The sequence below is a fragment of the Molothrus ater genome, chromosome 2 (assembly GCF_012460135.2).
Source record: "Molothrus ater isolate BHLD 08-10-18 breed brown headed cowbird chromosome 2, BPBGC_Mater_1.1, whole genome shotgun sequence".
Lineage (NCBI taxonomy): Eukaryota > Metazoa > Chordata > Aves > Passeriformes > Icteridae > Molothrus > Molothrus ater.
The window spans coordinates 20,676,175-20,698,835 of NC_050479.2; the positions used below are offsets into that span (position 1 = coordinate 20,676,175).

Sequence of the window (22,661 nt, forward strand, 5' to 3'; positions counted from 1 at the left end):
GCCACGGACCCAGATACTTTCCTCTAGAACAGGTTGTTCAATCTTTTGTTTTCATTAAAAACAGGTTACAATTCAAATACATTTACACATCATCAGACACACTGCATCAAACTCTATGAGAAGGAATTAAAAACAGTGTAACATAATGAGAAAGGTAGAGAATCCAAATGAAAAATTAAATGCAATTTTGGTTTCAACCCTAAAGATTTTGAGTTATTTTACTGCCAAGGTGGTCCTTATGAAGAGAATGGATAATTTTAAGAATTTTTCTACACCCAGAGAAGGCCACACAAAGAGAGCTTTACCTCCCAACACTACTATGACACTGAGCATAAGACTAAGAATCACCAAGAAGAGCAGGATGTAATACAGTATTCAAAACTACAGAGATATGACATTAAGCATAATCATTTAATTATAACTTGCATCTAACTTATCTCAGTGATTTTTTCCAGAGCTACTGAAGCTATAGCTAAGTTCTTAAAAAAAAAAAAAAGGGGGATAAAATATAAAGCATCACTGAAGAAATTCCAACACTATCCTCTATAATCTCAGAAGTCATCTGGAGTTCACATGATAAATGAAAATATTGTACTATTTCAGAGAAGGACCCGATCTCATATCTTATATAAACATTCTTATGATCATGAAAACAGGGATTCAAAGCTGTGTTTAACTATCAACAAAGCCACATATTTTCATCTGAGTATCCTGAAAACACAATGCAATACAAAACAAAACTCTTTTTTTCCCTGTACATTACTTGAATGGCATCAGTCAAAACTTTCATTGCTCAGTTGCCCTGTGACAACTTGACAGATTACAGATCCTATGATTTAACAGAATTTACTCTGCCACCGTACAACTCCAGCTTTTTGGTTTTGAATCCCAATGTAGTTTTCTGTTTCTTCAGAAACTCTGAATGGACAACATACTAAAAAGGTCCATCAGTTCACAATCCAGCTTTATTTCTGATCTACCTTCTTCCAGGTACACTGACACCGAGCCAATAACTTCTTTCGCATTGAGCGAGTATCTTTTAAAAAAACAAAACAAAAACCAAAAAAAACCCCAAAAAAACCTCAAACAAACAAAAAAAAACCCACAAAAAACCCCAAAAACAACAACAACAAGCCACCAAGCAAGAGTAAACATAAGAACAAAGTTCCAAGAAGTTCCAAGACATACTGCTTAAAGGGTAGAAAAAACTATTACTATTATTTCAAACATGGCCAAGTCTTCAAGTTTCTTAATATTAAAAATCCATTGAATTTTGGTCTGTGTTTCAATTTCCTTGAGTAAAATACACTTTGTCAGTTTTTAAGTAACTCTGGCTGTTCTCCAGCTCCATACTAGACTTTCAACATACTTTAATAAACTGGAAGCTTGTGTCAATTGTCAGCACCAGGATTAAAAAAACCTGCCAATTTATGGTGACTGCAACCTTGGCTGTAACACCCAAAACTTTGCACTATCCTTTCTTTGATTGCCACTGCATCATCCACTTCTCATTAAAACCTTGGTCTCTTCTTGCCTTGGGGGGGGAAGTCCCCATCTCATGTGCACAACCCACACTGCATTACTGAGGTGCAATAACTGAGGTAACAGCTTACAGGTTTGGGTTTTTTCCCATTTCTTTGAGAACGAGCTCCAGCATTCAGTAAGCAAAGGTTATGAACTTCAAGATTTAATTTTAATATGTAACTTTGAAACCTTTCAAGAAACTGGCATCCATTATCAGATTTTTGGTCAGTTCAGGAAATGGATCTGTGAACATAAATCAAGTAAGAACAAAATGCATTTGAACTGTCACTTTTTTAAAACAAAAAACCTCAAAACCAAACCCCTGAATATGCTGGAGGTCATAAGGTGTTCCTGCTTTCCTTCCAAAACTGCAAGCTTTGCATAAGGTACTCAAGAATGGAAAATTCCTTTTCTGACACTGTACATTAAAGCTATCTCTGCTGTTAAAAATGCCTAACTACTCCTAGTCATGATCCTTCTGCCTCTACTCACAGCCTAACCAGAAAGGGAAATAACTCTCAGAATATCTCAGAAAGGAGACACATTTTTCTAGTGCTTTACTAAAATTTAATCAGCACCTGGACAACTATCATCAAACACTACAAAACATCCCCTAACCTTGCTACGCACTTTTGTCCTCAAAACTAGAGCTGGATGAGATGTTTTAGCTGCATGACTCACAGAGATAGAGAAAAAACAATGTGCTCTCTTGCGTACCAAAATTCACAGGATACTTTTTCAGGTCACAGTTTGTTATGTGTACTCTGGCTTTGAATTAAAAAAACCAGACTGATTAACTTCAAATACAACTACAAAAACATAAAAGTCACAGTTCTTCCTGCAAGCTCTTGAGTTCCTATTCGTTTGTATTTAAATTTATGGAATAGAAAATACAGGCATCATTTTGTTGCTCTTATTTACATATGACACCTTTCTAATGAAGTAGTATCTAAGCCATGGTTTTACAAAAATCATCTTGTGTTCTCATCTTACTCCAAGATCCATTTCAGTAATTAACCACAGGTGGTATTAACCACTTCACTAATCAAAGTTGTTCAATGCTTCCATTATGAGATCATACTTTCTTTCAGTGGTTGATGAATTTCCCATAGTCAATTAGTTAGGCAGAAACTCTTCACTGTACATGTAAGATTCAAACACTGATTTTCTTACATTTCAGCTGAAATGGTTCACCCAGTTCCAAGAAACAAATGAAGAAATAAAATTATGAAAAGAAATCTTTATGTTAAGAAGTAAAACTGGCAACTACACTTGAAATACTCTTAGTGACCCCTGCTTTAGGGGAAGAAGTTATCAGACAGCATCTACAATGTCATGCCTTATGTCTCTTCACCTTTGGAAGTGCCCAGCTATTAGAAGTCTCAATCAACTGCAAGTCCTGAGAGAAGGTCCTTCACATTTTGTAGGCTTTGGCCTTTAAAGGCAAAACAAGCTTTGGAGATTGGTAAAGAAATAGCATAGTGAAAGAAGCAGGTAAAGAAAGAAAATGTTGGCTATTTAGTGGAATTCAGAATCACTTATGTAGAGAATGACAAGGGAAAAAGACTTTTAGGTAAGAAGAGGTAACACTCAAATGGTTTAAAGGAAATTCAGAAAAGTCTGAGCCCAAGCACCAGAAAGAAGAAGAAATTACAACACAGCCCCTCCAGAACCTGGAGACCAGGTTCCTGAATCCAAACATTCCTTTGGCAAAGGAGATACCTAAACCTACGGGACAAGGTACCCCAGTCACCTTCTAATGCTGAGTCCCACAGGAAAATTAGTTTGGAAAATGCAGTTCAGCTGATAAAATTACATAAATACCACTAGGACATCTGTTTTCTTTTGCTTTTTCTTAAAAAAACAATAAGTAAAAGCAAAAAAAAGCCCAAAACTATTACAAGTATATAAAATGTAAAGACCAAATCACTCTGTAAAATTATTTCAGATTTCTGTAATTGTTACATATACACAACTCTAGCCCAGATTCCTTACAACCATGCAGAATAATATGCTAATGCTAAATTCAATGGACAAATAGAATCATAGAATGGTTTGGTTTGGAAGAGACCTTAAAGGTCATCTAGTTCCAAAACCCTGGCCATGGGCAGAGACACCTTTCACTAGATCACATTGCTCAAAGACCCACCCAACCTAGCCTTGAACACTCCCAGGAACGGGGCATCCAGAGTCAACAGATTTAAACAAATCAGAAAAATAAAAAAATATTCTATGCAAAGTTCAAAAACATTTTTAAAGCAGTAATTACTAGCAGCATGGTATTGAAAGGTATAAAATCAATTTCGTTTAGTATCAAAACAAGAGGCCCAAAAAACTTCATAGAAATTTCTCCAAATTCAGAAGAAAGCTTGGCCATAAAAAAACTGCAGCCAGCATCAATCAAATGGAACAGAAAATTCCAAAGTTTTAGGCAAAGAAGTCCCTATAAGAGATGCAGACCCAGCTATAACATGTCATGACTTAATTTAGTGCTGATTTAGCAAACATGCTCTCTAAATAACTAAATGTCAAGTATTTTTTGCTAGTCAAAAATAAAACAAGGCAAAATAGTTTTCTTTTTACAGTGATATTAATAATAGTTATGCCCATTCTGTCCTCAGAAGAGAGGTGAACACATTTTAGATTCAGACTGCTTGTTAATGAAAATTCAAAAGTTAGGAAACAAAAGATAATTATTTTCAAAATTTTGGTACTTGAATTTCATTTTCACTGGAAGTCAGCTGGACTAAAGCCTGTTAGTCACTGCAGAGCATGTGACTGTATACCACGATATTGCCACTCCCTGCTGCTCATCTCCACTCCCTCTAATCAGTTAATTAAATTGCTCGTGCAACATTTCCCCAGTCAGCTTTCAGCAAAATAAACCAGGTTGCTAAAGACTCGATGTTTGCAGCAGTGGATTTAAGGTGGAGCCTACACTAGCCCAACACCTTGAGGCTGAAATGCAGGGTGATGGCACCAATTGACACAACACAGACAGTAGCCTCCAATTACTGCTAGTAATGTGCAGACAAACTAAACTTTTTTATTTTGTCTGCAGCTAGAAGAAAACATGCACATGCTCCCCTCATTCTGCTGAAACTTGTATGTTGTGCTATCACCTTAGACAATTGATGAAACCATCATCAATCTTCATCATTGACAGTATCTTTCTATTAGAGAGCTGTAAGTGTGTCACAATCACCAGAAATTGAAGAAAATTCAAGTGGTCAGCAAGGATGCATTTTGGCTACAAAAATATATTTCCATATGAAGTTTTATTATCAACAATTGTTTCAAATGGCTGGCTGACCTACTATTTAAGTAGTCCACACTCTGGGGTTTTTTTGCCTCGCACTCAGGTGCTGACTCACCTCACTCCATTCATCTCTTCTACTTTCTGAAGCACCAAAAGCATCTGTGCATTTTGGCTAAATACTGGGTTTAATTTTGTAAACACAGACCTAACTGTACACTTCGGTACATTACTTATGATGAACATTGTAGATAAAACAATACTTGTGCTTGTGTCTACTGTGAAGAAAAATGAACAGAATCACATAGCTGTAGCCTTTTGACACAACTCTGTGTACCCCAAGGGTTTTCAAATGTCTGTTTTCTAGGTCTTAACAGAAAGACTAGAAAGTTTTTGTCACTAATATTTCAGCCCTTCTGCATCGTGTCTGTTTAATGAGAAACAAGACTTCTGTGAAATAGTATTAGTTCTATTCATCACCAGAGGCAAAGCAGACTCAATTCCACAGAGGTACATAAGCAACCCATGGCAAAAGAGGTAATTAATTTACTAGATCTCCCAATTTTCAATGCAGTGAATTTCCAGTTCTTTGCTCGGACAGGGCTCTGTGATGAAGCTTTGCCAACTCAGAGCCCTTACTGGCTTCAAGGGAGCAAACAACCACCAAAGAGCCACATGCATCTTGACTTGCATATTCTGATCACCGGCATCTTTGACAGAACAGGTCACAGCTACAGTATTTGTTCAGATGATGATTTCCTGAATCAGACAGAAGACATGCAGTTGAGCAACAAAAGACCTGTCGTGCACCCCTCCCTACCAAGAGACTGAGTAATTGCAGAAACTCCTCAGGTCTCCAAGGTGTCAGAAAAGGCACGGCCCTACTCCCTGCTCTTGATAGCTATCTTCCACAGCAGTCAGGAAAAACACCAAGTTCCCAGAAGGTAATAAGTGTAGGAAAAAACTTATTTTACCAATATATCACTGGAGTTTCCATTTTATAAGTAGGGGAGCAAATTGTTTTATGTTACCTTTTATAAGATGGGATAAAGGGAAAAGAATAAGAAGTACAAAAGTTCTATTCTAAGAATACATAATTTAAAAGGGGAAAAAATTACCTCAGAACTTAAAAGCTGTGTTCTACCAATTTTTTGAAATTCAGAGAAGCATTATGACATGAGAGTTGCAATTATTTACATCATATCTCCCACAAAACAAGATACTGTTTTTTAATTTTACAGGAGCATTTCTATTTGGAAATAAAGGCACTTGACCAAAATAGTTATGTAAGAAAAATATTAAAAACTGTTCATAAAAGCTGTTTTTTAAAGCATACAGTTCTCTTAAGTCTTGAGTTAAACATAATTATTGTTTTGAATAGTTAACAGACACATGAAGCTTCAAGTTTTCCCTGCTATCCTAAAATTCTTTCCACATATAAACACCCAATAAAACACTACTTTATGTCAACACAGCATGTTTGTATCTTTCTTTTACTTGAATGAATGGATGTGAAATGGATGTTTTGCTATTCCATTAAAAAAACCCTGCAAATGTTTCTGCTGAAAATCTAATGTTCCGCTTTCTTCTGGGTCAACAAAACATGTATTTGTAAAGAAAAGAAAAAAATTTGCAATACTGTAATTATTGCATTATCCAGAATCCAAATACTCATCAGGAGCTGTATAATTCACTACATCAGATATCAGCCAGCTAAACACCCACAAGCCCATTTTTGCATGTAATTTGTTTAGGAAAATTAACACACTGATGACTAACTGACACTGTGTAGGAAGCACTTCACTTCCTTTGTCATTAAATCATGTTTCTATGATACTATCCTAAAATACTAGAGTATTTTAATGAAAAATACACAGCTTCCAAATAAAGTATTGCTATTCCCAAACAGTATTCACTGAATCAAATCAGAAGCTTATTTCCTAAAGAATGCTGACTACTTTATATGTATTTGGGAAACTGGGAGACACTGCTTTATTTCATAATTTATGTGGAAGTCTTCAAAGCAACTGCGTAGCAAAGAATGTTTTATCTCAAGAGAGAGAAAAAAGTCCAAAACAATCTGTTTGTATAGCTTTGTGAAGGTTTTTTGAGAAGAAGCATATTTTACTGAAGAGGAAAAGTACTGAAACTGCAATTTCAAGTACAGCAGTAGGTACCTGTGCATCACTTCTAAACAAATTTACTGGACTTTCATGCTCCCCATTGACAGATCCCTCCCTCCTTCAGCTATCCAGACTTGACTGCAACTCCATTACAGAGAGAATATTCTAGAAGGACTGAGGATGAAGAACTTGTTACTCTAAATTTAAAAATTTTGGCCATTTTAAAAGGCTCTGGATATTTTTTCAAGTAAGTTTCACATGGATCTTTTTTCATTAAAAAAAAAAAAAAAACAAAACAACAAACCCAAACACTCAAAGCACAACTTCTAATGAAGTTCATGCATTTCCATTATTAAAAAAAAGCTTAGTTCCAGTAGGTTATGCTGCAGTTTCCACAAAATCAAGTTGAATTCACCCTACACACATCAGCAAAAGCATTCTTAGACTCGCTGCCAAACTGCTCAGAGATGCCTCTCTGCTCTTACCAGAACATTAAACATCCAGTTGTTGTAGATTACACAAATGCACAGCTAAAGTCTAGAGTATTTTCTGTGCAGTGAGTACAGAAATGATCTAAAACTTATAAACATGATTGACAGAACAGCAAAGAGCCTGGAGCAAAGAAAAGATCCAATAAAGCCACCTACAATCACAATTATAAGAACACCCTCAATCATGATCCATTTTCCCTCTGAAAGGTCACTCAGCCAGAGAAATGACTGCAAGATTGGATGAACCTGCACTGTTACTAGCTATCCAAAGGGATGCAGCCTCTCAACACTGAAGTAGATTTCCCAACTATGTTACCCATTTCTAGCTTCCAGACACTAAGATTTGGCCTATCCTTTTTTGTACCATCTTGAAAAACAGGCCACTCTACATCTTTAAAAAAAAATCCTCATTATTAAGTACAGTTCTTCAGAAAATCTGTATCTAAGAAATGTGATAATGTGTTTCCTAGCTCATATATCAGTTAATAGATATTTCTAAGCAAGTAAGAGGAATTTAAACATTTCAAAGAACCTAACAATTTAGAAATGGACAGATTTACATGGAGAGAAAGCAGGGCTGGTGGCAGAGGGGAAGTCTCCCTTTCTAATGGGGTAAGGCAGGAGAAGTACAGGGACAGGATGTGAGGCATTCCCCTCAGTGCCAGTACTACTGAGCTTTTGACTAAACAGCTCAAACCTTTCAGTAGATTTTGGCATTTCATCAGGATTTGGAGGAACTTTGAAATAACCACCTCTTCTCTATCATCAAACACTCAGCTCCATCTGTTTCTACTCTAAGAGTCAACCCAAGAATTGTGTACCTGACAAAAGCTATTTGGTTTCTCAAAGCTGCAATTTGCTGCATTTCTAGCATTTACCAGCAAGCTGGCTCTTTCTGCCTGGGGGAGTCCAGCACACCACAAAGACCTTCAGATACACAAGAAGGCCACTAAAAACCCCCCAAAAATCATGTGGCAGATGCCATTCTCTTATCTGCAATAAGAGATCTGTGCTTACCAAAAATGCCCTGAATTATTCAGAGACTGAACACTAATACTGTATTAATTTACTGAGAGAGGAAGGAGGTTCTCTCTAAGTTCATAAATGTTGTCCTTGGTAGGTAACAACTCTCCCCTGATCAGCTTGATAAACCAAAATGAAAAGCTATGCTCAGAAACAATCAGAGAAATAAACTCTTAAAAAATATTTTAGGTATAGGCACACATGCACTGCAAATACAGAGATGTTCTTGCTCAGTAATATTTCACCTTACTACAGGCACCCACAGAAGATCCAGGCATGTGCTGAGGAACCAGGGGCTTCCTCAGATTCTCACACAGTTGACAGCAAGTGACAGGCACCTCCAGAAAGCAATTCAGAACACTTAAGTCCTGCCTAATTTAAATACTACAAAATACTTTTCAAAACTATCTCCTTCTAGTAAACATTCATCTTAAACCCAGATGAACACCAGTGGTAGTCTCCTGCTTGGCAAAACATATACAGAGGGTACAAACACATTCAGAAGTCCATCAAGTTGATTTCTGAAAACTGATTCTAGTTCAAAACTTTGTAGACTATTCCTGTCACAATGAATTCATTTAAACACTAAACATTCAGTTACTCATTCCAAAAACCTTACATTCTCTCTTGCTTGTGTATGACCATATCTGTGAAGTTAAGAGTACAAAAATTACAACTCCCAATAATTCCCCCCAGAGTAGCGATAATATTCTTGGAGAGGGTATGAGGGGATAAGGAGAGCACAGCATACTTCCTGCATAACCCTTAAACTGAAATAACTTAAACTTAAACCCATAAACTGAAAGTATTATGCTACATGGAGTTAGAAAGCTTCCAAGATTGTTTCTTACCTTAAAGATAAGCAACCTACCCCACACACACTCCAAAAAAAGCCCACAAAGTAAAAACAAGCCCAAACCCAAAAGTGCAGAATTATTTTAAGTTTTATAGAGAGACATCAATACCAAATAGGTTCAAAATAAACAGCTGAAAGCAAGTCCTCATAGATTAAATGAAGTCTTAGTATAACTGCATTAATTTTTACTTTACCTATGAAAATCTGCATGCACTATATCTCTTAAATGCACAGCAAGTAAAAAATCTCCTTAATATCTAGGACCTGTCTCAAACTTCTATGACAAACTGACCCACACAACTAGATCCATATACATATTACTTATTCTATGTGTAGATTACAAGTGCATAGGAAGACTAAATACAAATAGCTTTTCTTAAGAAGAAAGAAGCTCACATGTAATAAAATACTGCCTTTGTTACTACCAAACAGTTGTTTCCTCTAATCTATTCACAGCCACGTTTCAATTCCCATTTACCTTATTCTTTCCACATTCCCATACTTTAAACACTTATTAAGCAGAGAGCACACAATGAATCAAGGTCTGCAGATAAAAATAAGTACAGTCTATTGAGTAACTGAGTAAAGCATATGTAGCATATGCATAAACACCACACATACCCACACTGGTTTTCCTCTTAAAAAAGAAACAAAACCATAAACATGATGGATATCTAGATAATAAATTGCATTACTGGCAAATCTCTGATAACAGCAAGCAACAACTAGAGGTATCTTGCAGATCTCTTATTTCCACACTGATGTCTATGAGAGCATCCAAAATTCATACTGAAAAGCACACATTAACATATGTATGAACTAAGAACCAGAGAAGTTTAAATTGTCCTTTAAACAGACCACACATTCAAACAGTCAATCCAGCTCTCTCACTCCTATTGCAGTAACTATTCCCACAAAACACACAATTCTTCTGGCAGACTCCACAGACAGGAATGATTCTGTTTGTGTTTTCTTTCAAACTAAAAAAACATGATAAATTTGACAGTTTTTGCCCAAGTAGCTGAAAGAGGGAAATGCAGAGGAGATAAAAAGCAATTTGGAACCAACCAGTATATCCAAGACTTAGAAGTTCACTTGTTGTAACAAAGTTTCTTAGTTCTGATTTTAAACAGCACTCTGAGTCCTCTGGAAGATTTTTCCCCTGAAATGTTGTGTGAAATGCACAAAGGAAGACTGCAATTTCAGTACTGCAAGTTTACACCATTAAACCCCACTCTCACGCTCTTTGACTGCTAAGCACCTAACTCAACTGACTTGAGACTTCTGAAGTCACAAGCCTTTAAACTATCCTTTCATTTCAATGCCTTACAGTTTTTAGATCACAGGTGGCAATATCCAACATAACTTTTAAATGCAATTTCCAAAACTGGTGCCATTTCAACTGTTAAAGCCCTCGCAAAAACAAAACAAATCACCAAAAAAACAAAACAAAAAAACCAACCAAACAAACAAAAAAAAACCCCTGCAAACCCAACCTCCCAAGCTTCAGACTTCCACACCACATATGAGGGTGGTGGTCTCCACCATTCTGCCAGTCAATTAACAGTCATAATAAAGAGATCATTCACTAGCTGTTAAAGCACTAAAATCGAGACCATTCCCTTCATCAACCAGCTTACCAAATTAAAAGCAGTAAGATCTTCCTGCATCAAAGCAAGCCAACTCCTCTCTTCCAGTAATAGAAACCTAGGATCTAATAACCAGACTCCAAGGAAAGCACCACCCAGAACACTCTCTACAGCATTGAAAAAAAATCCCAATTTTTTACATATTTGGCAGGGGGGGATATATAAATAACATTTATATTTCCCCCCCTGCCAAATATGTTAAAAATTGTACATTATACTATTTCAAGCCTAAAACATTCGTTTTAAACACATTTCCTAGTACTTCTCAACTATCAAATTGAGCAACACAAAAAGATCCAACTCAGACCATAAGCCCATCTTGCAAGATAAACTGAATATACATTTCAAAAGAAACACAGAACATGATCTGATACATTCTTCCAAAATTGTTCACTAATACACTTGTTAAAATTCTGACACATACAGGTCAGTAATTCTACTTGGGTTTGATGACCAAAAGAAAATGAACAGAAAACAAAACAGAATGAATAATCTCCATGTATTATCTTTCTAGAAGTGAAGGAAGTGAATGAAACTTGTTGGGATACGAAGACCTAGATTAGAATTCTTTCTTGGCCACAGTACAATGCCTCCTAAGAACTTATAAATCAGCTATTTACACAAATGGCTGCATTTAAGTTGAAGCAGTCAGGAATTTCACAGGATTACTGCTAAATGCTGGTTTATCTGGACATCAAACTTCACAGCCAAATTTAAGAATTGTTAGTGTCTACAAAGGGTGCAGCTGACCTCAAACACCTAACTTGGGGGAAGAAACTGGCATTTGTGTTTGATTAGGTCTTTCTTTTTTTTTTTTAATTTGTATACAGTATCAATAAAGCTCTTTTACACCCTAAATATTGTTGCAGTATGGTGATGCCAGTAATTGCTTTTAGTTACATGTTTAAGGCCAAAGAATAAAGAATTACCTAACTAAAACAGCAATCACTTACTACTGAAACAACAAATTAATACGAGTCACATGGAGAAGTCTTACAGCCAATAAATAGAGAAGTATTTCTTTATACAATTTAAATGATTGTTAGGTTAAAAAAAATACAATTCACATCTAACCACAGACAGGAGCACATTAGGAAAGTGCAGTGGAATAAAGAAAATAAAAGTTCTGAGTCTGATACTCCTTTTTAAAAGGCAGCACCTCCAGCTGGGGCATGAATTCAGCACTGATTCAGGAGACAAGAACTCTATCTACTAAATCAACAACAAAACTTCTTGCAACAGTCCAGGTTTCACTTGGAAATCTTGCTGAAATACCAGCCAAGCTCAGCCTTGATTAGACTGCAATGAGCTCATAGCTTGAGGAGGTATAGCTGTGGGCTCTTGTAAAGCTGATACTAAAGAGAAATTCATTTAAATGATACATCAATCTTTCTTGAAATGCATGAACTAGAATGTTCTCATATTTATTAATGTAATATGGATAAAGCTGACTGCAGAACAACTTCAGAGTTCTTAAGGATATTGTTAGTACAGGAAGTGAAATGACTCTCTACTCACCACCCACAATCATAGTATGATTGACACTGCAAGTTGGGCATCTCAGATAAGAGCACTTTTAAAGTAAAAGTAATCAAGATAATGCAGCTATGGGAGATTTTAAAGAGATTCACTCTTGAGCACTCTGACTCTTTATTTTCATTATTTCCAGTAAGACCTCCCTCTTCAGATGTTGTTTCTTTAAAAAAGAGGAAAATACAAACTGAGGCTCCTGAGACTTCTAATTATTGTCCTCTAAGTTCTCATTTCACCTTTTGTTGAAATATGCATGCTGCCATAAAAAGCAAGTCCTTTCTTTTAAGATGTCAAATTAGGCAAGAACAAGCTGCCTTTGGGCAATTTTTTTTGGAATGTTATCACACACACATGCAGAGCTCAAAAAAAATGTAAAGTATTTTTTTAAAGGGACATTAAAAATAATGGTATGCAACACAGTGACAATGCTAAAAGACTTTTTTCTTAAATATTAGCAACACCGTTTGCACTTGGGTGGGGCAAGCTTTAGACGACCAGCTATGTTTAAAGATCGAGCAAGCTGTATCATGCACCATTTTTCTCTGTACCTATTGCAGCAATAAAAAAAAGGGCAAGGGAAAAAAAAAAATTAAAAAGGCTTGCGCCTGGCAGGTGAACTTGATACTCTGCCTACCTGGTTCTATTTCTGGACTATTTCTCCAAGTCTTGTTTCAGGTACAGAAAGAAAAGCTACTGTGAATGGGGAAATCTGCCCACCCTAAAGTGCTGGGCACCAGCAGTGTGACTGTGCACTGACCTCTCCGGGGCAAAGCACTTCCCTCACGGCATCAATCATGGAATAGTTTGGGCTGGAAGGCACCTTTAAAGGTCATCCAGTGCAACCCCGCTGCAATGAGCAGGGACAAAACTCCAACAGCTGAGCACACACTTACACCTCTGGTAAGGCTGGATACATTTTCTCCTCTTTAGCTTGCCTTGCTTTTTCTGATTATTGGCAGTTTGGTGGATCAAAAAGTTGTTCTTGTTTTAATTGACTTAATTTCTAAAAAATTCCCAAGTAGTACTTGCTGCCAGTATTTGCCCTAGACTCCCCCCATGATACACCTGTAGTAAAAAACTTCCCTTCCTAACAGCAAGTGAAATAGCCACACAACCAGAGAAATGGAGAAGTGTATTACAAAGTGCTGAAAAGTGAACACCATATATTTACTCACGAATTTTTCAGTTACAGTATTTTTTGGTGCTACTTCTCCGGCAGTTGTGCCATATATGCTAAAGAAAGTGGCAAATATTTACAAACACAGACTTCTCAGCATTTACATAAAGGTGCAACTTTCTTCAAAGGCTCATCTTGCTTTTGAGACTGTAAAAGCGCAGAGACAAGCAGAATTTTAGAAATCCCCCTTAAGCAGCTGCTATCTGAGACTCCATTCACACCTTGTCACATTCCTTGAAGAGTTGGCAGTTGTCGTCATCCACCCTCACTTCCCCAGAGATGCTCTGGACTAGAGTGAGACAGAGCTTTATAGCCAGCTAAGGCTGAAGCACAGATTCAATCCACAAAACCAGGAGTTTTTCCACAGCTGTCCTGAAGGATTTAGTCCACTGGGTTTTCCTGGCTCTCCCACTGACCAGCCATCAGTCTTCTGAGAAGGAAGGACACATGCCACAGAGAGAAGCACTGGTGAAACGGCATCTCCTCATCCTGGCAGTCCAATGATCCTCACTCAGGAGCAGGGTAACAAGTTCAGAGCTCTCTTCAGCTGAGAGGAGACAAACTTACATCTCCTGCAAGGAGGGACTGTTTTAACCACTTTTAAATTATTCTTCCCACCACTAGAAGCAGTACAGTAAAAAAAACCAAAACACCATGATGGGTGGGCCAAATCAAGGCGGAAAATTTTGCAGCTAAAAAATCATAGTTCTGGGCACACAAGTTTCAGTCCCTGGTTTCAAAACTATTTCTATACCACTGTATCCAACAACAGCAATTAAAAATATACTCCAAAATTTAGACCCAAGGATCCAGGTTCCCCTCTTATTCCAAGGACTGTACGGATGGACCCAGATTGCTCTTCCACAGAGCAGCACAGTTGTGTGGTTCCACTTAATTATTCCCTTGCAACAGACCCAGTTTAAAAGGTTCCCAGGCACAGACACTTCTCTCCACATACCACTGCCACATCCTCATGCCACAAATATTTATGCCTGTTACTTAATACCTAGGTAACATTATGAATAAGCATCACTGATCAGTCTTTAGATGTAGCACTTATTAGCCACTACCAGAAAGGTGGAATTATTTGAATTGGAACTTAATAGCTAGTGCATATGTAGTAAAATAGCTCTGTTCTCCTTTTCTCAAATGCTCACAGCTTTGCTGTTCTCTAATTCAGGACAGTGGTAAGCAGCCAACACTCCTGCAGTCATTTTTCAGCCTATACATCTGACACTGACTGTTGTTCCTTGAAAAACAGCACTAGGGAAGTGATCTAGAAACAGATGGTTTGAAAAGTTCTCACTGGGAAAGTTCATAACACAGTTGTTTCAAGGGTGGGAGAAGGGAACCAGCTAGAAAACTCACAACAAAACCAGATGAAAAATAAGATTAGTGTAATTTCTGTTGTGGATAAACCAGGACTTGTTGACCTCTGACACTCTCTGGCACTTTCAAAATGGGAACAGGCAGAGTCTGGAGGTCTTGGAGACAAAAGCATATATATAACTTTCTGACAGATCTTGAGCAAAATGTGCTTTGCTAATGTGACTTCTTTTTCACTACAACATATGGATCTATTTTCATGTGCTTTCACTGTGCAACATGAAAGCTGTCTTAACTGCAAAAACCAACAATTACTGAGAATGGGGGCTCTTAAGTCAAAACACATCCAGATGAAAAAGAATTTCTACAAAACGTGAAGCATTCCTTTTAACTTGTGTCCAGTACACTGAGAGTAAAGCTGTAAGCATACAAGGACAAGAAAAAAAGAAAAGGAAAGGGAAAAAAAAAAACACAAAAGAGAAAGAAGGCAACCAGATAGTGCATATATACCCAAGCATGTCTCTCTACCCCGTGCATGGATTTGGTCACTACCCACAAGACCTTTTTGTTTAAAGAAGAAGGGACAAACAAAAGGCTATCCTAATTACTTAGAATTTGCAAGTGCAACGGCAGCGGAGGAAACAGCCTCGGAGCCGCGAGTTTCAGTCTCCATGCCCTCCTGCGCCAGGAGCCCGGAGGGGAAGGAGGGAGGGACCAGCCCAGCAGAGGGTTTCGGGTCCCGCAGTTACCAGCGCCCACAACGACGGCGCCGGCTTTTTACTGGGGCGTACGAGCGGCCAGAAGCGGCGGCTCGGAGCCGCCACGCTGCCTGCACCCAGCAACCTGTTGCCCCCAGAGCTGCCGGGATGAGCCCCGCACGCTCCGGTACCGCTCCCCGGGCGCTGGCGGCGGCCGTGCGGCCCCGGAGCGGCCCCGGCCCGGCGGCACCTGCGCTGGGCGCGCTGCCCCGCGGTACCTGCGCCCCGGGCTGCGGGCAGGCGGCGCGGCCGGGCTGTCACCGCCGCGGGCACGGCAAAATGGAGCCGGCCGGACCCGCCTCCCCCCCGCCCGGCGCCGCTCACCTTGGTGATGATGAGGGGCTCCCCGTGCTCCCGTCCGCCTTTCACCGTGAAGCCCCAGGGAGCCCCGCCGGTCAGCTGCACCTCCACCAGCTTGTAGCCCTCAGCTGCCCGCTGCTCCACCATCACCATCACGGGCCCCGGTTCCACCAGCCCGCCGCCGAGCCGTGGGTCGCCGACGGCCAGCCGCTCCCGTCCGCCCCGCAGCCCCACGTCCTCCATGGAGCGCCCGTCGCCGCCGGGGCTGGCTCGCCTCTGCCGGCCGCTCCCCGGTGCGCGCCAGCCGGCGGCCGCCCGCGGAGCCACCTACCCGCCCCGCAGCGCCGGCCGGCCCGGCCCCATCGGCGGCGAGAGAGGGCTGCTCCGCCCGCCCCCTCCCCTTCCTCCTCCCCCACAGCCCGCGGTATTGTCTCACGCCGAGGCCGGAGCCCGGCGGCGAGGAGGGGCGGCACCAACTTGTGGCAACTTGGCGGCGGGGCAAATGCCGCCGAGTAACGCGGGGTGCTGGGAGGAGCGCGGCGGGGAGAGGCGCCCCCGCCTCCCCTTCGCCTCGGAAAGAGGACGAAAGCCGCGTTTCACCAGCGGGGCAGCCGCTCGCCCCTCCCAGAGAGCGGCAGCCCCGCAGCGCGGTCCCCCGGCCGAGGAGGAGGGGGGAGAGGGGAGCAGCCCCGGGCCGGCCGCCAGACAAAGGCAGCAGCGAAAAGGTCCGTGAGCCCCGAGTCACCCCGCGGCTGGGCCCGGGGCCGGGCCCGGGTCACCCCACCGCACGCAGGGGCGACCGCGCCTCCCCTCCGCCCCCGTTCCCAAACAAAAGCGGCGAGCAGGTGGAGGGTGGGGTGAAAGGGCAGCCGTGAAAGAAAGACCCGGCCCCCCGTCCGGGCAGGGACGCCCCGCCTCCGCCGTGCCAGGCGGCGGGGGGCCGGGGCTGGGAGCGCAGAGGGGGCCGGCTCTTGCCGGCTCTTCCCGTCTCGCCGCGGTGTTCGGGGAGGGGGAAGCCGGGCAATGCGGGGGGCAGGTCAGCGGGGAGCCGAAGGAAGGAGGAGCTTTCCGCCGGCCCCTCCCGGCCCGCGCTGCCTCCACCACCTGTGGGGCGGGAGGGGCCGCGGGCTCCGGGCCGCGCTCTCCCGCCCGGCCCCTGTAGCGGCAGCCCCGCGGCACCGCCCGGCCCGGCCCGGCCCGGCCCGGCCTGGCCCCCGCCGCCACAACGGACGGGCCGGGCCAGGCACTGGCAAGAACCGCAGGGAAACACAGGTGAAGCTTTCAGCAAAGAAATCCAATAGAGAGGAGATTTGGAGTCCCAGATTTTTAAAAAAGTTTGATGGCAGAGTGCGAGGCAGGACTAGAAGTGCTAATCTGAAGGCAAATCTTGGATGGGAAATAAATGCAGGGTTTGGGTTTGCCTGATGCCTTCTCTGAGTTAGTGGTGAGGCTGGGAGTGAAATACTTATTGAGATTGAGAATACTTTTTTTGCAATTCTCGATGTTTAATTGAATCACTTTATAGGAGGTTTCAGTGCCTTAAATCAGGACCAGGCTTGAGTACCCCCAGTGTGCTAACACACAGTTCTCCTTGGCATTTCACTGAAAGACTAGTGAACCTCAAGGTACTTTTTCATGTGATGAGCTGTCTCATGGAGGTGCCTGGTTATATGCAGTGGGATTTTACGGGTTTGTGTGATGATGTAACAGGTCACATATTTTGCGTTCTGAAAGTGAATCTTGGGACATTCTGATTATGTGGTTTGTTCCTCTAACTCCTGTTTCAGTTGGTTTATTTCTAATAAAACTCTCCTGCCTCAAACTAAACTTTTTTTTTGTTTCTTTTTCCCCCCCCACAGTACTTCTAGGATTAGCTACAGGATGTTTCTTCAATACCTAAAGAAAACTTTGGGTTCAGAACACCTGAACACCTGAGGTGTCAATCCCAGCAGCAGATTGGAGAACATCTAGAAAAAAGAAAAATATATGATTAGGATGATTGTTGTGATTAAGGGACAGAAGGAATAGTGGAGGGGGTACTCAAACTCATGCATTCTTTTATGAGAATCCTGCAAAATACAAACCTTATACCAAACCTAGGTATTGCATCAAGTTATTAAGGTCTCTAATGACTCACAGATCCTCAGTGAGATTTTTTCTGCAATTATTTTCTGTCATATAGGCAAGTAGTTTTCCCCATGTCCTGTCTCTAATTCTTGGAATCTGAAACAAAGTCTTCATTTATGTTTGTGTAACACATATTAAGTTGTCCTCATAGCAATATGTACTCAGTAACATATAGCTGGAAGTTTTAAGGAGCTGAAGTATGCAATTTGTTTTCTGTAAGTGTGATAATGAAAGAAGATACAGAATAGTTACTTAAACTTTAGTGTATCCCCAAGTAAGCACATTGAAATGAAAATTAAATAGCTCACATCACTAATGAGAAGAGCAAACACTACTAGCAAAAAAATGTCTTCTCTGTTTATATCCCACCTTTTTCAACTGCCAAACATTAATTCTTCATCTTGAGCATTTTGTTGTCCATAGAAATTCAAGATTTACATTACTGTTCTGGCTTTTAGAATAGGTCTTAAAAATTCAGTATTGAAGCATGATGAAGAAATCTGAGCACAGATTTTAAAACTGGAAAATCTAGAACAAGGAACTGGCAGCTATTGAAAACTGTCAAATTCTGCTACTGTAATTACATCAGTGGAAGACATGGACACATAGCTCTTGGGAAAGCAGTTGCCTAAAGGAGGCATTTTGTTCTACAGAATTTATTCAACTTCCATTCTTTCTGTTGCACATATTAAACAAAGGATTTATTGAATGGATTCTAAAATATTACTTTTGATTTGTGTGATAAGAGAACCAATGATAACTGTATTTGTCTAACAAAAGCCTCGGTGACCAAAGCTTTCACACTCCTGGTTAAGAGAAACCTCAGTAAAGAAGAAGTTTCTAGCTAATGCTTGCTTAGAACCTGATAATCTGACACAGTTGTCAAGCAGATCCTCAGTTTGTGGCTGACAGTTCAGAAATCAGACTTCCTTATCTTGAATGACACCTTTTTTGCCTTTTATTCTTTGATGCTATCAATATTACTAAGAGACCACAAAGTAAAGTTCTTCTTACATATGTTTGACCAGCCAAAGCAATAAAGGAAATCTTTTTTGTCATATTGGTCAAATTTCTGTCAATTTCTTTTATATCCTCCCTCTCTGTGAAATCTGAAGCTTATTCAGAACTCAGCTGGAGACTTCTACTTTTGTTCTTCTTAAAATATTGTGATAATTTTATTACTTGAATTTCTACAGCTTCTGCCAGTCTTCATAAGGTTTCAAATAGTCATAAAGAACAAAGGATTTATTGAATGGATTCTAAAATATTACTTTTGATTTGTGTGATAAGAGAACCAATGATAACTGTATTTGTCTAACAAAAGCCTTAGTGAACAAATCCTCAGCTTTTTTTCTTGCCAGATGTTTTCTGAGCACACAGAAGTTACCAATAGAAGGTAGAAATGCAAGATACATCAGGGTGCCATAAATATATCAAAGGAAGTAACATACCACTTTTTCACACTGAGGACAGAGAATGATGCAGCTATTACCAGCAAGGTATGAAAGGGATCCTTTAGTGTAAAAATGTGTGCCAAAGATACATGTATCAAAGATACTTCACTGTGATACACAAAAGTTACCCAAGAGCTTGTTCCTGCTGTGCAAAAGGAGCAATCAGACTTGTATTAGGAGATGGTTCCCAATCCCCAGATTGTGCATCTCTGCCCTGTGAAGCAAAAGCTTTCTGCAGTAAACTGGTCTCCTCCCGTAGTACTTCATGTGATCCTACTTTGGTACTTGAAGTTTAATTAACAATTTCAAGTGAAATTTTGTTCTACAGAATTTATTCAACCTCCATTCTTTCTGTTGCAAGTACTAAAACTCTCTGTTCCCTACTTAGTCACTGAGATTATGAAAACTGTGAATAAATTACTTTATGGCAGGATTTTATTTGAACAGGCACAGTATGATGTTAAAGCACAGCCTGTTTCACCTTTGTGGCTGTACAAAACATATCTTTTCCTTAAGGCACAGCACCTTGCAGTGAATTGCACAGGATACCTGCAGGGTGGCTCTAGAATAGGCTGGTTTACTCTCAGTCCTGAGGCCATTCATTGTGCTGGACATTGCAATATCAGATATCAGGAGGGCTTTTTTTTTTTTTTTTCCCCAGAAGCCAAGAAATTTGAGCTATGTAGAGGCTCCTGACTCATAGTTACAGAGTGAAGAACTGAGGTGAGGTAAGCCTTTACAACCTTCCACTTTGTCACCAGCCCTTCCGGAGCTAACCACCGAACATCAACAGGCTGCTGAAGAGACAAAGTGCCTCTGCCTCAGCCATACAAAATCAAAGGCTCATGCCCTGGAGCATGCATAGTGCATTGACAATTTAAGTTCAGATGCCAAAAGAGAAAAGCTGATTCATGGTACATATTCTGAGAGAAATACAGGATCATGGAATGGTTAGAAGGGTTGGAAGGGACCTTAAAAGATTATTTAATCCAATGTCCTGTGGGAAGGGACTTTTTTCACTAGATTAAGCTGCTTAATGCGCCATCTAACCCAGCCTTGAACGCTTCCAATGATGGGGCATCCACAGCTTCTCTGGGCAACCTGTTCCAGTGCCTCACCATCCTCACTGTAAATGATTTCTTTGTAATACCTACTACCTCTTCCTTGCCTGTCCCTTCTGAGTTTACAACCACTGATGGCAGCCCTCCAGTCATGCAGTTCATATTCACCACATTTCAGTAATAGTGATTAGACTGTAGCTTTCTAGGCTTGCAGCTCTTTCCTCTTTCCAGCTCTAATGTCTTTGAAAATTATCATCACAAAGACCAAAACAACTGAAATAGTGATAAGAAGTTCCTGCAACAGAAGTGGATGGATTTTTTGATCAAGTACTTCAAGGTTTGTCGAGCTGCTGGCAGTCTGTTGTGGAGTCTGAAAGTCCTGAGAACCTGGAGAAACAGGTTGAGTAGCAGCCCGACAGACAGACATGCTGGCATATCTGGGAACCAGGAGGCTTTCCTTTGGAAACCTGCCATGCTCTTCTGATGGATTCAGCATAATCATGCTCTTCTGCTAAACACTTTGATTCCAACAAATTACTCATTTTCCCAGAATGAAAAATACCATGTTGTAAAGTTCCAGCAGGATGTCTCTGATTTAGTCACCTTAAAAACCTTTCCCAAGTGTGTGTTGTTTCTCCTGTACTGCAAGTAAGGCTTTCAAGCACAAAATTAGTGCTGGAGAAAACCTTAGAAGTTCTCAAACTTTCAGATATATATAACTCAAATACTTGTTGAACTCTTTATTTCTTTACAATTACAATAAAATCTATGCTCTGTATCTAAAGCTTTCTATAAAGCTGAAATTCATGCAGGAATACCAGTTCAGATGATGCTCAGGTATTTGTCTCCCATGAAGATTTTGATTCAAACTTTGTTCAATTCTCTCTTATTCTCACAGCACATAAGCTTTGTACCTCAAAGCAATTTTCTGACAACATGAACTGTGGAAGAAGGCTGAGAACTGAGAGGCTGTGAATGGCCAAGAGAAAAAAATATGAAAATTTTGCTACAAATAATATTCTTGACTCAGATCTGGAGACCTATTTGACCTGTAGACAAGAAAAGGGAGATGAGTCTAACACAGACTCCTATAATCCACAGCCTGCTCAAGGACTTAAAATTTTCACAACACTGCATGATAAAAAGATGAAAAATCAAAGAAAAGGGCAACTCCTCATTTGGTTGCGGAGTCAGAAGATAGCATACACAAAGCAAGAAGAGGTGAATAAGTAACCAGTTTTCCCTGGAGATGTAGTTTTCAGCTTGTAGTCAAGTTCAGGCACATGTTAAGTCCTGCCTTGGGCCACATTCCCTCTGGTATCAGTGCATCTGTTCCCTTTCCAGTTCCTACATTATGGCCCTTAATCAAATCATATTACATCTCAGAGTTCCACTTTACAGAGAAACCAAAGAGCAGAGTGAGAGCACAGAGGCTGAAATACCGGTGTGTGGCAGTCCTTACTGTTTCATTGTCAGCAGGCTGACTAGGCAGCACTTGGACACAGTTTGGGGGATGATGTGGGCCAGGGACCATTACTGTGAGGCTCTAAGGATGCTATGATTTTTTAGTTGTGGAAGAGAGTCCAGCAGCATATGCATATATACACTATATAGCTGCATTTGATCAATGTATGTGCATTGCAGCTTCAATAACCTGGGAAATTTTTTGTTTCATGAAGTTTCATCATTTCAGTGAAGCATCATTTGTAATATTTATTCTTGCTACCAAGTTTCTGATCATGGTACATTAGGGAGTGCTTTTCATGGTCCATCTTCTTTGATAACACGTGTTACATGATAACATTCTCTGTACAAACTGTACTGTGCCGCTTCCTCTCATGTACCATAAAACACTGTCCCATTTTAAATACATGAGCGATAGTCTCAGAGGCTAACAAGAGTCTTTAATGCACTTAAACTCTGATATCACAGCATGTTATATCTGAATTCTGTACTTGCTGAAGATGGTCATGGAAAATGCAAAGGAGGGTTTTAAATGCTCT

General features: G+C 40.4%; 1 protein-coding gene across 1 annotated transcript in view; it reads right to left on the reverse strand.

Moving 5' to 3' along the window:
- The window catches only part of SHROOM2 (shroom family member 2), a 116,159-nt gene extending 99,823 nt beyond the window's left edge, over window positions 1-16,336 (reverse strand). The window contains 1 exon segment of the mRNA XM_036406963.2: window positions 16,041-16,336. Coding sequence (XP_036262856.1) covers window positions 16,041-16,259 — 219 coding nt within the window. The 5' untranslated portion in view covers window positions 16,260-16,336.
- Between the last annotated feature and the right edge of the window lie 6,325 nt (window positions 16,337-22,661).